The sequence below is a fragment of the Vanellus vanellus genome (assembly GCF_965231255.1).
Source record: "Vanellus vanellus genome assembly, chromosome: 1".
Classification (NCBI taxonomy): Eukaryota; Metazoa; Chordata; class Aves; order Charadriiformes; family Charadriidae; genus Vanellus; species Vanellus vanellus.
Window position 1 is genome coordinate 215,268,955 of NC_138905.1, and position 16,561 is coordinate 215,285,515.

A 16,561-nucleotide genomic window follows, 5' to 3' on the forward strand; every position below is an offset into this window, starting at 1 on the left:
AGAGAGAGCCCTTGTTGAGAAATCTAAGGTATCCATGCAAATATTGAAGGAAAGAGAGAGTTTATCTTGTCTGGAATTAAATATATATATCTAAAAATAATGTAAGGAAAAACGTGTTTATCTGGTATTATGTTTTATGATTTCTTAATCGCAAATATTCTATTCTATGTTGTGTGTAATTACTGTTTCAAGTGAACTTCTTGTCTCTTTTAGATTAGATTGCTGGGCAGCTACTTGCAAACAAAGTAAAAATGAAACCAGAATACATAGCCTAGAACAGCCTACTCTGCAATTAGCTACATTAAAATACAGACAGGAGAACGATCTAGATAGCAAGCGTCACCTTGACATGAAGAGTTAATTGTTGCTATTGCCAGGACACTGTCAGAAAAATGTTTAAATATGACTGCATTTATCAGCATTATTTTTTGTTTCGCATCCCAATTTTCTTAACCTCTTAAGGCAAACTTTCATGTCTTTTTACAAATATTTCCTTGTAGCCTGCCAGTCTACCAAGGATATTCAATTTACCCAAAATGACTCTAAAACATATAGAATGAAAAACCATCTGCTGGACTATGTTCTACTTCTCTGGTCCGCACTACATTACATTTAGAACTACTCACTTAAATTGATAATGTGCAGTTTGTGAATGTTGCTTATGGGTAATCTTCATTTTTATTTACTGATATTTATTGAAAGTCCAGAAAGTGCATGTTATTTGTATCATTATGTACACACACCTATTTTTCAATGTAAACTGCTTGCGACTTGAATGTAAAAATTAATAAATTAGTTAAACTGGAATGATAATTTAAACTTTCTGGGGTAAAACTTACATATTTTCAAACACCGAACATCTGTTCTTAGAAATGATAACACCACAGGAGCACTTTTGTATCTAAAAGCTAGATTGAGAATTCTAACAATATTATTCTGTAAAATGATGGTGAAAGTCAACTTGTTTAATCACTTTACATGGGTCCTGTCGTTTTCCTCCCCAAAATAGCGCACAAGGAGAAACCTCCTTTTAAAGTGATTGTCATCTTCACATGTGAAAACTCAACAACATGACTAATTCTAGCAGCGTTTAAAATTTGGATCTCAAAGATGAAACATGTTCCACTTCTGAACAAGGAGAAAAAACAGTATTCAACTTCCCCATTGAAATTAAATGATGGGGTGACTTTGGTAAATCTTTCTGCACTTTTGATATTGAACCTTGAAACCCAAATTCTATCAATATAGTGAAGCATTATCAGAAGCTTTTTCACACGGCTTTAACTCACCCTCTCGGATCAACATGATTAATTGCTCAGTTACTTTTCTGTACCTCTTCCAATCATTTAGAGTACTTATTTTTATAGCATAACCACATGCAGTTATCATCTCTTGATTTCTTCTTGATTGTGGTTTAATGAGAAAAATTCAAGACATCAATCTTTGCCTTAAGTTATTCTAGTTCCAATGTTCAAATGATCATGTTGACTCTTATAACAATAATCCTTTCATGTGACAAACTCAAAGCATTTTAATAACTTTAATAAAACAGGTAAGAGCAGAGCTGCCTTGAAAGGAGTTCAGTCGTTTTCAGGCAGTATTAAAGGCAGCGTTCCCTGTGCACTAAACATCTCGCTACTTGAGGGCAAGAGTAACACTAGCAATCAAGGCAAGACAACCAGATTGAGATAGAATTTGGAGATAACAGCTACAATTTATGCTGGAAAGAGTTTATGATCCAGCCCAATAAAAATAATAAAGTATAAGGAACTTTGACATGCTTGTGTTTCCCCTGGCAAGATGAGAACATTAAGAGCAATTAATAGGCATTATCCCATTTTACTTATAGAGATAAGCAGTTTTAGCCAGGACTGGTTGGGAAAAAAGAGTTCAATTTTCCAAAGTTTTAAGGTCTTTCAAAATATTTTGTTCCATTTCTGAATTAAAATAAGTCCTTTCATTGTATCATAAAAATATGACTCAAATAAAAATAGTGGTGGACACTACTTGAAAGAACCATTATCATCATGGTCAGGACACCTAAGGCTGCCGTTCAGCCAGTTCTTCCTGGATGTCTTCTCTGCTCTCCAGATGAAATGTTAACTGTAAGAGCTCATGTCTGGGTTTTAGAAGGCTAATGTCTACCAGGTAGGCCTTAAATTACGTGTGGGAGTCAATGAGACAGTGCCCAACCACAGGGTCTGTGGTCATCTGACCACAGCCTCCAAGGAAATGCCAGGCTGGAGGGGAAGCAAGGACTGGAAATGCAGGCCAGAAGCAGCAGTGGTGGCACTCAGCAGCAGCTACTGGTTAGCGAGATAAGAAAACCAGCCCAGGAGCTACCATAGGTCTTAGTGAAAACAGGTCCACCTCCTTCCTTTGGTTTCCCAACTCTTTGCCACTTCCTAGTATCCTTTACCCTTTCCCTCTCACCAAGCCCCAAAATAGCTTCTCCAGCACAGGCCAAGTTCTGGCTCCTGAGAGCCCCTGGTCCACGGGCTGCAATTCTGCAGGCCTCACAGTGTCAAGAACCATCATGTTCCACTCATTTTGGGGTGATCTGTGTGCCAGCCTTCCCAGACCACGTACTGCCATATTCAGGTATGGGGAGATGGGGAGCTTGGAGGTATGGGGAGCTGGGAGGTACGGGGATGGGAACTCCAGCTTTGGAAAAGATGGGGAGCTCTGGAGACACTGGGGCAAAGCCCACCCACATCACCACAACCAGCCAGCCTCATGCAGGTACAGAGCACATGCAGAGAAGCACCACACTGTCACATTAACGCTGCCTTAGGTCTTCCCACAAAGAACTGCCCCAATCGCCATCCTTTCCCGTGCCCTTGTGTGCACCCCCTGGCACTGCATGCTCCGTTACGCACCTTGGAAACTCTGCTTCCCTAAATAGTCACCCGGGAGATCCAAGTTCAAGTCATCTCTCTGCACAATTCAGGCCCAAATTTCTCACAATTTAAGGAACTGTTCCGTCAGGTTGTGCATATGTGTGTACATGCACAAGTCCATACTATAACCCTCTTCTGCCACGCGCCCCCTCCGCCCCCCCCAAATTTTCTTCCTGGTCCTAAGAAAACAAATAGGCTCATACAAAATTTCTGTTTCTTAGAAGTATTCCTTAAAAAAAATCTTGACTGGTACTCATCTGAAGAAGTTAAGCATAACAGAAAAATCTGTCATGGTGTTATACTCTTCCCATCTCTGCTATCCAGATTTTAACTGCAAGAAACTCTTTTTGCACACATAAGGCTATTAGAAATTACTGCTGTATGTTATTACGTCCAAAAGCACATTAGGAAAACAATGTTTAATTCAAATCATGCACACAGAGAAAAAGCTAATTATTCTTCCAGAAAAAAAAAAGTAACGTAAAACTGCATAATAATTTGATTATTCAACCATTATATGAAAAAAGACAAAACCAAAACAAGCCATCCAGTTAAATGCTATTTATCATTTACTTTTTGATGGACCTTTTTTCATATCTGTGTTCTCCTGTTACTAAAGTATTGTACTGAAGATGTCAGTGTTGATCAGCTTCCAATCATCAATAGCACTTATTGAAATAGCATCCTGCTAGGAATAGCATTTTGTGCCTTTGCTGGAGTACTCCATTGATTTATGGGGAAAAAAAAAAAAAAATTAAAAGTGAACACTGACTGTAGAATAAAGCTACAAGAAATACATTTTATTTTTGATATGACAATAAGTAAACATCTTACAAGATATTTTTCTTGTAAGAAAATTAAAATTCTATTGCAAATATTCTAATAGAATGCTCAAAAAATGTTCAAAAAAGCTTTTCTCTAAAAATTATGAGGTATGGCTTCAAACCTTGAATCCCACTGACCTGAGTTGTCTTGATTATTTTGAAAGTCCTATAGAGCTGAATAAGTAGTATTAAAATAGATTTGCACAGAAATATTTGCAAATACCTTAAGAGGAAAAGAAAAAGAGCTATAAATTTTAAAGCATTCTTTTAGTCTATGTTACGAGACTCTGCAGAGAAGAATATATTTTCTTAGTGAATACTCTGGCACCGTTTTATGAAATTTTGCAAGGTTATTGGAATAATCTACACACATACAGGCTTTAAACAACCCGTACTAAATCTGGTTTTGAAGCTCCTGAGTGAACCCCACAGTGTCAGGAGTGGAATGTGTCCACTCATCCTGCCTCTCTCAGCTTGGAGGAAGTGTGAAAGCAAACGTTCCTCTGGAGGGAGCCCCTCAGGACTAACGAAGATCCAGTCTGCAACTTTTTTTTTCCTCCCACAGCAACACACAAACAGCAGGAGAGTGTATATGATGCCCTCTTTGTTGGAATATGATTGATGACAAAGAAAGTTTGACAGTCCCATGTATAGCTATCTGCATTTCTATTTCCTCTTATGCATAACGATGTGAAATGTATAGATCACTGTTACTTGGACAACTTCCCAATGGCTTGGATGTTTAAATTTCAAAATTACCACACAATACCTTTTTAACCACTGGGAATATTTTGCAGAAAAAGCAAATCTCTGCCCATTCTCCCCTCCCCAGCCATAAATATAATGTATTTTTGCTAAGAATTTTCTCTAGGTGAAGAGCTTTTCCAGCTACAGAGGAATTCAGGTGATGGGTAATTACTTAGTGGGTTGGTGGCTGTATTAGATAGCATAAGATATATCAAAGAAATAATAAAGCAACCCATTTATAAATTCTTTGGCTACATCAAAGAAGGCAAGGAAAAGAGGAAGCCATCATTACCAGACTAATGAGGTAACTTTATAACATTACATTGAAGTTTTTTCCCCCAATCTAATGCTGGGTTCATAAAAGAGGAATTAGTCCTCTTTTGAAAATGGTTTGTATGTTAATTTAAACAAAACCGGAATGCAGGTCTACTAAATAAATGCTTTCTGTATTTAGAACAAAAGGCAATTGCCTTGATATCCCCCAATTATCATTACTGCAAATTCTAAAGCAATTTAAGTTTTGCTTATAGAGAAAGAAGGCAGAAGAATCTTACCTACAAGGACTTCCAGAAAACAGCTGGTTAAACATAGTTAAATGTTACGAGAAGAAAAATACTGAAAAATAGTGCTGACCATTTTTACTCACCTATATATTTGTAAATCAAAGCGATCCATGCTGCAGCACAGTTTCAACAAGTAACGTGAAACAAAATCCCCAAACATTATAAATGCTTAACATGTTATTACATTCTCATTGGTCCCACGCTAGAAAAAATATACAAGCAGCAAACAATCAACCGCTGTTTAAGAGCCTAATATTGCACTAGTCAGAATAATGCAGCACAGCAACAAGTTCACTGGAGTGCTCCCTTAACACACAACATGCCAGATGTACAGCTCTTTATCTTGCAAAAAGAAAATAAATAAAAGAGAGCATAAAGACTTTCGAAAGGATCTTCTCCTCGGTATTTAATAACTAATATGCAAAGTATTCAAGGATTCTTGCGTGAAATCACGAATAGCAATAGGTCGTTTTTCAGGGTATTAAAAAAAGCTAACCAGACACACAACAGGATGCCAGCAGGCAGCTTGCATGAGACATAAGGCTTTATATTCCCACTAGGAACATACCTTCTCTGTTTTTGCTTTCCTGGCGTTATGCACAAACCTGCGTCCCAGCTTCTTGGCATACCAGATAGAGGCAAACATTGTAGTGATGAAGATTTCAGTCTGAATATGCAGCACACACAAAAAAAAAAAAAAAAAAGGCAAAACAAAACCGACCAAAAAACTTCCCCCACAACTGAGATACAAATCTAACGCTGGTTAAGGTCTCTCAACTATGCTGTTGCTTTGTCAGGTCCTCTCATGCTGCCTTCTGGAAAAAAAAAAAAAAAAAAAAAAAAAAAGAAAACCAAAAACCCAACCCAGTGTGGCCAGTCTGCAGGTGTATTTACATACTGCCAGCAGGAAGTCCAGGGTGAGGCATCTTTGCATCCAGCTCACATCCAGTCTGCTAAGTGCCTGTCTGCAGTTCTTTAGCACTGTCACCACAAACTACATGTGTGTCAGTATGAAAGGAAGCTGCAGTAAACTACTGTAGCAGACAGCTCACCTCCTCTTCTCCTGTTCTGAAATTTAACTCCTTGGTTCTCTTCCATTTGCCGGCATGCAACAGAAGCAGCAGCGGTTCAAATATGAGATACACAGCACTGCAGGAAAGGAAAGGGGTACAGAAGTGCCAAAAATAGAAATGTGTATTAACTGTTAAGGTGAAGGAACAGGTGTTTGACGTGTTCCAGTGCAATTAAGATATGAAAGGAAAATGGGGTTTGCTTTCTTCGAGTGGTTTGGGATCTATTCAGAGATATTTTTGTTACCTAGTTTCAGTTCGTAACAGAAAGACATCAGAGCTGCTCAGTTCACTTGCTGATGTCATACATGCTTTGCTTAAGGATTTAAGACTCACTCAAGGACTTCTGTTTTCTTTTGATAATGATTCTAATAGAAAACTGACATTTTTTTCACATTAATCTTTAACTTCTGCCCTACCTAAGCTTGTTTTCTCCTCTTCCTTTAATTGCAAGTTATTTTGCATTAGGAGTTGAGAAGTGCTTATGAATGCCTATTTTTGCAGTGAAGCAGCAATGTACTCTTTTCCTTTTGTCACATACTTCAGCTTTAACCCTTGCACCTCTCTCAGTTATAATTTCTAAACAATAAGCAGAAACATACCCTTTTGGCTCCAGACATATGACTAACCAGATGTTCCTCCCAGCCACAGGCAGCATCAAAGCCGTAAACTTACAGGGTGTATAGCTATTTGATAGTAATCTGCAGTATAAGCCAAATCCTGCCTCTTGGCCTCCCACCCCCAATCGTGGAGATACCAACACGTGGGATAACCACTGCTGTCCTGTGCGCAGGATCGCATTTGGGATGCACACGCGCAAGAGTAGTTTCTGTAGTGTTGTTCTGTGGTAAAGAGCAAATCAAAATTAATAGATGCACAGCAAAGGAAATACAGCCATGGCAATCTAGTATAGGGCCCTTGGGGTGTCATAGCAATCTAATATAGGGCTCTTGGGGCCAAGGGAACACATTTTCCGCCCCAGGATTTTCAGAGAATGGCTCAAACTGTTTTCTCCAGGGTACATGAATTCAAAAGGGAAAATATTCCACTCCCACTCACAACGTACACAGAACATCCAAGTTACTGGAGCTCGATGGCATTGCCCAAGCTTTGAACCTGAAGGCATATACTGCTGAATTCCGTTAAGTTTATAGAGTTCAAAGAATTCCTTCAACCCATTTTAAGATGGTAAGTTTGTTAACTAAATTGAAATTCTTAGGTAGTGACTTCTTTGTTGAGGAAACTCTGAGGGATACGTTTGGTCTTTTGCTTGACATCTAAAACCTCCTGACAAAATATTTGGCAACTGGTAATATTTCTGGGAAGATAATAGTTTCTAATTACTTCAGATTCAGACATTTGGTTAATCCTGGCAGTCAGAAAGTTATAAGACCACAAGAAAGAGTAAAATCTCATCTCTTCTGGAGTATGATTGAAGAGCTGTCTGTCCACAACATCAGTCCAACCCTCTGAACTGTGGGCTGATGGTAAGATGGATTCTCCAAGGGGCAAAAACCTTTGCTATGCCTCGTAGCAGACTCACACCGCTCTCCACATTTGTGGGACAACAGAGTGGCCTATAATGGAGGGAAGGGAGGAGAAGGAAGAAAGATGGCCTGAAAAATTGAGGAAGAAATCAGAGATCTTGTTTCTAGCTGGGATACCACTGTAGTGAAACAGGGATGGGGAAAAAACAAAGTGCAGAAAGGAGAAGCAACATCATTACACAGCTTAACCAACACTATAAATGTTAAAGCGAAAAGAATGGGAAAAAAAATATCTTACGTATTATATGCATAAACGGTAGAACCCGTCTCCCACTCTGCTCTCATGCTTTTATGAAGAGAATAAGTATAATTTGAAATCATTGCACTACAACCAAAAAAGGGTACATTCTCTCAAGCAACTATTTATATAGTCATGTATATTCAGCTGCTGAAAAAATCGAAGGAAACACTCATTAAACAATAAAACATCCTTTTTATGACTTCTATCATCAACATTAGCAGCTTTACTGAACTATTTATTCAGGGAAAATAGGGGGTAATAAAAAGCCACAATTCATCCCACTTAAAGGAAAAAAAAATAGTCTACATTGTTCATTTAAGGAATAATGACAAAGCAATAGGGAGGTAATTTTCTCCACCCACTGAAAATGTTAGATCAGGAAGAATAAATCTCACCAAATACCTAATTCTGACTCTGACCAGAAACGCATTTTAACTGTTTGCATGCATTTGCAGATCTATCCGAACCCTACAATGTAGCACTGGCCTACGAGCCATTTCCTTACAGCTCCATCACGCAGCAGTCTGCCATACATTGTCAATAGCGGGTTTATTAGGTCTGTACTGGTACCTAGGGATTTTATGATTATTAATATTTTACTGTAACCGTAACGAAGCCTGCATTTTACAGGAGTGCTACAAGCCAAGCTGCTTTAGACGAATTGGATCTCCCAGCTGCTGTCTGCTCACAGGAGTAATACGTACTTTAGCTTGCTCACTGAAGTGCTACATTACAAGGGCAGAGAGATGCATGCAATTGAGCACGAATATTATCACAGACAGGAGATAATCAGTTAAGAGCAAGTTTTACAAGGGGCTTCTTGCTGTGAACGAGTGGGCGGATTTCAGTAAACCAAACCACATCTATACTATACATTAAACTGCACTCTCATGCCTCTGTGAGAAGAATTGGTCTTACCACAAGCGGACACATGGGTATACTGCAGCGCTGAGTCCTATTATTTTTATGACGTGGCTCCCCAACATTGCAAGCAACGGCAATTGATGCGCCGTACTGAAACAGATGGTGGTTTCAAACACCTTGCCAACTGTTTGTACGCACCGAGTATCACCAGTGTTTCTGACGGTCAGCCTCCTCTTTCAATTTTAACATCGCTGTTTTACTTAAGCAGCACACGGGAAGAAGCGCGGCTTAGCTTTAGACAGGGCATTAATCTTCTCTCGTTAAGGGATAACTTCTCACAGCGCACACGTGGGGTGTCAACCTCCCCCTCACACACCTGTGGTGAAGATAGATGTTCGCTGTAGATTCTATTTCTCTCCTACCTCTATCTGAATATATACACATGGTAGTCATAAAACGTGATGACAGGGCCATTTAAAATACAAATACAGCTCAGTCATAAATAATGCCTTTCTTGTAAGAATAGGAAGACAGATTAAAAGATTAGTCATTCAGGTTTGCAGAACTCTGTTTCCAGTGAAATGGACAGGAGATGGGACAAGTTAAAAATGAAATACCAAAGATTTAAGACAATCACTTCACTTCAAGGTTTATGTGTTAACACTCGGCACAGCTGTGGATGCAGAAACAGAGCTGATGATGTGAAACGAAGGTAGCTAGCTTTGGGGTTTTTTAGTACAAGGCAACAACAGATATTGATTTGGCTGACTGTACAAGCAAGCATTTCCCATCCTCAACACGACTAATTATCTTACACAGTTATATGATGCCAAGGTACGTTATTTAATGACCAGAATACTAGCAAAGACAGGAACCTTAATTTCTGCTATTCCATCAAGAAGATATAAATTTTAGGCATTGAGACCTTACAGTATTTGTAGTAGATGGAAGTCCCAAGGTTTTGTAGGGACCTTATTTTTCATTCTTTGCTATAAACAGAGGCAAATGGACAAATATTCCCCCTGCTGTTGCAACAGGCAGTTTTCTTATCGGAAACCCACGGCCCCTCTTACAGAAGGGGTTAGTTACCCAAGTCTGCACCACGAAAACCTTTTCTGACTTCTCTTTTGCAACTTCGTTGCAGTTACAATTCAGAGGAAAGATTATCATGGAATAGAATCATGGAATCATTTAGGTTGGAAAAGACCTTTAAGATCATTGAGTTCAGTCGTTAACCCATCACTGCCAAGTTACCACTAAACCATATCCAGAAGCAACATGTCTACACATCTTTTAAATACCTCCAGGGATGGTGACTCCACCCCTTCCCTGGGCAGCCTGTTCCAATGCTTGACAACCCTTTCAGTGAAGGAATTTTTCCTAATATCCAATCTAAACCTCCCCTGGTACAGTTTGAGGCCATTTCCTCTTGTCCTATCACTTGTTACTTGGGAGAAGAGGTCAGTCCCCATCTCTCTGCAACCTCCTTTCATGGAGCTGTAGAGAGCGATAAGGTCTCCCCTCAGCCTCCTCTTCTCCAGGCTGAACAACCCCAGTTCCCTCAGCTGCTCCTCATAAGACTTGTGCTCCAGACCCCTCACCACCTCCATTGCCATTCTCTAGATATGCTCCAGCACCTCAATGTGTTTCTTGTCGTGAGGGGCCCAAAACTGAACACAGTGTTCAAGTTGCGGCCTCACCAGTGCTGAGTATGTAAGTTTCTACTCATGACATTTCTACCAGTTATGATGTTTTATAATAGATTTTTTTACAAGAAAAGTTTTAAAATTCTATCACTTAGGCCTGAATTTTAAAGATGAGGAAACCTGGGTTGCTTAAAAGATAAATGCTTCCTTGGAGCATATAAATCAATGGCTGGAATACAACATAGTGATTCTGAGAACAGTCACGTATCCTGACAAAGAAATGTTGCAGACAAGGAAAAGAAAAAAAAATAAAAAAAGAAGCAGAAAATGAAGGGAGATGGAATAAAAATCTAAAAAAAAAGTGAAAACGAAATGCTGTTTATTAAGGATGGCAGAGGTTCATGCTTTTCTCTTCCAATTTAAATTTTTCTACTCCCTTAATATTTCTTGTGCCAAATCTTTTCTCTTTAGAATGTATGCTTTCAGAAACACAGCTGTGACATTACAAGTTTGTCTCAGGTCTAATTTCCCCTTAAAACACAAGATACTGCATGCGGATATCTCCTCTGTCACCTTTTCTGATGTATGGCAGAACTGTCTTCTAGCAGAGGACATGAAGAATTTCATACACAATGTCACAGGACTTCAGAGCAGTAAATAAATAAAATGCTCACATTTCCTCCTGTGGATTCGCTTTATGTGTGAGGCCCCAAAAATTCTGTACCTGCCCTCTGCCATGCAATTATCACTTCTATTTTTCTACTCTTCTATTATTTGATGCGGTAGATGGCACTCAACCTGCTACGTGTGGCTCAACGGGTCAAGAGAAGAGAGGATAAGGTGTTGTGCTACATAACTTCATGAAATAGAGCTTTAACTGTGGAAGCACAAGAAATGGAAATGAAATAAGTCCTGTGCTAAGCACTGAGACTCAGCACATCCCTGCACGCACAGGGATGTATTCTACCACTTTACAATATAATGGCGTAAGAGACAATGTTTTAAATTTAGGCAGTTCTTTTTCCTCTTTTATTTGTTAAGCCTTGGAGTGGAGACAAACCTAATTATGGTACTTAATTTTGATTTTAGAAATTGATTTTCCACTCTAGCTTCTGCTGGTGCATAGGAAACTCTAGTGGTCACACAAGTAATATAACAAGCATTAGCAGCCTTAAAAATAAATAAAAACCCGAAAAATGCCACTTTATTCTTGTCTTTGTCCCTAGTTCAGCACAAATTTATTCCTGGTTCACCTTTCTGATAGAATTTTTAAGTTTCTCCCTGCTATGTTAAGAAATCACAACCAAAATGCTGTATAAAATCCTCAGATGTGCCATTATGCTGCTCAGATTCTTGTATCAAGTCAAAGCACAGTGTATGCAGTACAGTTATGTATTTGCATGGCAAGTAGTCCCACAGGAAATAATATAAACTACAAAATTTATCCTTGGGGGGGGGGGTGAGAAAGAAGGAACCACACATTGCAAGCAGTGCTTATGTGTGTCATCAGTGAGTTTTGCAAGGGATTTGCCAAATATATTCCTGAACAAAACTGAATCCAGTGTGAAAATGCTTATACTACAGCACTGTGTATATGCCTCCCATCCTGTGGCATTTAAGTACCTTTTTTTTTTTTTTTTTGTACTTAGAAATCACTCTGTGTGATGGTGGAATATTATCTGTTTCTGAAAGGGATGAAGTAAGGCACAAAGTGACTTGGTAACAGCCCTAAAGGAAATCAGAGAATCTGTACGCTCTCTGGGAGCCCAAAATCTCCTCTCTCTCCCAGCACATGGCCACAGGGTTTGCCATGGCCAAAGCCAAGCAGAGGTGGCATGCTCTCTCCATAACCAAGTCCTGTGCCAGTCACAGCTTTCTGTTTGTCCAGAGCAGGCGAGGAGCAGGAGGGCTGGCAACATCCATTTACCTACCCACAAAGACCACTGAGACAGGCTGGAAAGTTGGGCGGGGAGGAACCTAACAAAATTCAGCAAGGGCAAGTGTAGGGTCCTGCATCTGGGGAGGAATAACCCCATACACACCAGTACAGGTTAGGAGTTGACCTGCTGGAGAGCAGCTCTGCAGAGAGGGACCTGGGAGTCCTGGTGGACAACAGGATAACCATGAACCAGCAATGTGCCCTTGCGGCCAAGAAGGCCAATGGTCTCCAAAGGTGCATCAAGAAGAGTGTGGCCAGCAGGTCGAGGGAGGTCATCCTCCCCCTCTACTCTGCCCTGGTGAGTCCGCATCTGGAGTACTGTGTCCAGTTCTGGGCTCCCCAGTTCAAGAAAGATGAGGAACTACCGGAGAGAGTCCAGCAGAGGGCGACAAAGATGATCAAGGGAATGGAGCACCTCTCTTACAAGGAAAGGCTGAGAGAGCTGTGTCTGTTTAGCCTGGAGAAGGCTGAGAGGGGACTTCATCAGTGCTTATCAATATCTAAAGGGTGGGTGTCAAGAGGATGGGGCCAGACTCTTTTCAGTAGTGCCCAGCGACAGGACAAGGGGCATTTTCCTGTGCTGGAACACAGGAAATTCCATCTCAACATGAGGAGGAACTTTTTAACTTTGAGGGTGGCAGAGCACTGGCACAGGCTGCCCAGAGAGGGGGTGGAGTCTCCTTCTCTGGAGATATTTAAAACCGGCCTGGATGCATTCCTGTGCAACCTGCTGTAGGTGACCCTGGTCTGGCAGGGGGGTTGGACTAGTTGGTCCCTTCCAACCCTGACCATTCTGTGATTCTGTGTGATTCTGTGATATATATGTATTCCATATGATATTTTTTTTTAGCAACAGCAAATGAGGCAGCCATTCATCTCACTACTAATCACAAAAGAACCCCAAAAACAGTTGCAGGCACAAGCATGGGACTATATATAATCCTATCATAAACATTATTTTATTCCTGTCTGATTACAAGCTGCCTTCAAAGCCCTCCTTAAATCTCACTTTCACTTTATCAGCCCCAAGAGCAAAATTAAAAAGTCAGCTTAAGCGGAATCACCACAAGTTATAGCCACTGTATCCGTGAAACACATGGACGACTCTGACCCAGCGGCTTTTAAGAGTTTGAGGTGAATGTGCCTAGCCCTTGAATCATAGAATCATAGAATCATAGAATTGTCTAGGTTAGAAGAGACCCTTGGGATCTTCGAGTCCAACCATCTACCCTACTCTACAAAGTTCTCCCCTACACCATATCCCCCAACACCACATCTAAACGTCTCTTAAACACGTCCAGGGATGGTGACTCAACCACCTCCCTGGGCAGTCTATTCCAATGCCTGACCACTTTTTCTGTGAAAAATTCTTTCCTAAAGTTCAGTCTAAATCTACCCTGTTGGAGCTTGAAGCCATTCCCTCTTGTTCTGTCATTAATTACCTGTGAGAAGAGACCAGCACCAACCTCTCTACAGTGTCCTTTCAAATAGTTGTAGAGAGTGATCAGGTCTCCTCTCAGCCTCCTCCTCCTCAAACTAAACAGTCCCAGCTCCTTCAACCGCTCTTCATATGATTTGTCTGCTAGGCCCTTCACCAGCTTCGTTGCCCTCCTCTGCACTCCCTCCAGCACTTCGATATCTCTCTTGTATTGAGGTGCCCAAAACTGGACACAATACTCGAGGTGTGGCCACACCAGTGCTGAGTACAGGGGCACAATCACCTCCCTACTTCTGCTGGCCACGCTATTTCTAATACAAGCCAGGATGCCGTTGGCTTTCTTGGCCACCCGGGCACACTGCCGGCTCATATTCAGCCGCTTGTCAATTAGAACCCCCAGGTCTCTTTCTGCCAGGCAGCTTTCCAGCCACACCTCCCCAAGCCTGTAGCGCTGCATGGGGTTATTGTGGCCCAAGTGCAGGACCTGGCACTTGCCCTTGTTGAAACTCATACCATTGATGTTGGCCCAATGATCCAATCTATCTAAGTCTGTAGAGCTTCCCTATCCTCCTGGGAATCAACATTCCTGCTTAACTTGGTGTCATCTGCGAACTCGCTGATGATACACCCTATGTCCTTATCGAGATCATCAATAAAGACGTTAAACAGAAATGGTCCCAACACTGAGCCCTGAGGCACACCACTTGTGACTGGCCGCCAGCTGGATTTAAATCCATTGAGAACCACTCTTTGGGACCTTCCAGTCAGCTAGTGCTTGATCCAGCGGATCGTATGCTCATCCAGGCCGTGCGAAGCCAGTTTTTCCATGAGAATTGTATAGGGGACAGTATCGAATGCTTTTCGAAAGTCCAGGTATACAATATCAACAGTCTTTCCCTCGTCCAATATTCTGGTAATCTTGTCATAGAAAGAGACCAGATTCGTCTGGCAGGACCTGCCTTCCATAAACCCATGCTGACTAGGCCTGATCCCCTGGTTGCCCATTATGTGGGTTTTGATGGCACTCAAGATGACCTGCTCCATACCTTCCCTGGTATCGAGGTTAGACTGACAGGTCTATAGTTACCTGGATCCTCCTTTTTGCCTTTCTTATAGATGGGTGTTACATTTGCCACCCTCCAGTCCATTGGGACCTCCCCAGTTAGCCATGACTTGCCCTCACCCAAGCTCTCCAGAAAACCCTTGTGCACAAGAAGCCAGGTTTCATTGAACTAGGAAACACTGAAGAATTACAAGTGATGAGATCAACCAGGACATCTATAAATTAACCTCATGCCACCACCTCCTTGCAGGCATGCACATGTTAACTGCATGGGTTGAGCCCACCCAGCACATTTCTGAGCAGTCGCAGAGCCCACACAGCCCATGGGCACTGCTCCCTGTCATCTCAGGGTCTGGGCTGCCTTGGTCACTCTTCCAAGCCTTTGCCAAGCAGCAGTTCCCCAGTCCCAGCAGTGACTCTCTCCAGCCATATTCTGGGCCATCTCCCGCATGAGCAGCCACTGTCACCCTCTCCCCTTCAGGTGCTCCCACCTGACATTTTAATGCGTGTTAAAGAACATAACCCACATATGGAGAATAAAGAAATACAACCGATTATGACTTTGCTGCTTTTCATTTCAGCTCTTGCTTTTTACCTTTGTCCACAGCTTTCCTAGGCTGTGAGCCTCACAGCTCATGGGGAGAGGCCCTACAGTTCAATATCAGTTGGGAAGTAATTTCAGAGGCAAATAATTAAGAACAACATCGCTGAACACTTTAGGTGCTGAAAACGGGTTTAAAAAACAATGCATTCTTGCTAAAGTGCAAAAGAGAATAAATATGGAGGACAAGGTTCTACTTAGTCCCTCCAAATATAAGATGGCCTACTACTAAGTATGATGGGTAAACAAAAAAATAATCTTTATCCAGGACTGGCTGCAATTCTTGCTTCCTATGGGCAGAGACAAGGAAGAGATCTCCTCGCCTCTGGAACTCACTCACCGCATTTCTGTCTCTCAAGCAAAGCAGAGAGAGGACAGCCCAAACCACAGCAGACCAGGCATCAGGCTTCCTCCCTTAATTCTGCTACAATTCTTCTGCATGAGCTTAATTATTCTTTGCAAGCCGGCTGCTCGCTCTTAAAATGAAAAGAGTAATGCTCTACTGCACTGGGACAGTCTAAAGATAAAAGTATTAACAAATGTGAAGTAACGTGATAGAAAGCATTATAGAATGCTTTAGAGAGTATCTACCCCCACACTGGTGGATACAGAACCGTACAAAATTCTGCTGAAAGGTTTGTGCGAGTCCGTAACAAAACTGATTACACAAATGCTTCATTGTAATGTGACACACGAAAAGGTCCATCTTAGCAATAACAGTAATAAAGGGTGCTGTTATATCCATTTTGACCGGAAAGAGAAAAGTACTGTAAAGGAATACGAGGTCAAGGACAAGAAGTTATTCTTCTTACACTTATGAGAAGATCTTCAGGAGCAGAAAAAGATAGAGCGAATATTAAAATATAAAATGTCTGTTTACGTGTTTAAAACATATTTCAGTTAATTTACTGTTTATATGCTAACTAAGGATAAGAGGAAATTTGTGACATCATGTTTTCTGAAGAGCACCATTTGAATGCAATCCCTGTCCATTTTACTCCCTTTCCTTTGCACAAGCCTGAGAAACACAGTCGTGGAGGGAAATTTTTCATTGCAGAGGATTTTGGCACTTTGAAAACCAGAGGAAGAATTGAGGCAGCATATGGCTAGTGGGATAT

The 16,561-nt window shown here is 41.1% G+C and overlaps 1 protein-coding gene across 6 annotated transcripts in view; it reads right to left on the bottom strand.

The window, feature by feature from the left end:
* Positions 1-16,561, bottom strand: part of DLG2 (discs large MAGUK scaffold protein 2) — a gene marked incomplete at both ends in the record, with an annotated part of 916,537 nt that overhangs the window by 535,120 nt on the left and 364,856 nt on the right. The window contains one exon of one of the 6 annotated variants that reach the window (XM_082494345.1): positions 5,603-5,680. The exons of the other annotated variants lie outside the window; for them this stretch is intronic. Coding sequence (XP_082350471.1) covers positions 5,603-5,680 — 78 coding nt within the window. Of the gene's footprint in view, positions 1-5,602; positions 5,681-16,561 lie in introns of those variants that run through there. 6 annotated transcript variants of the gene reach the window in all.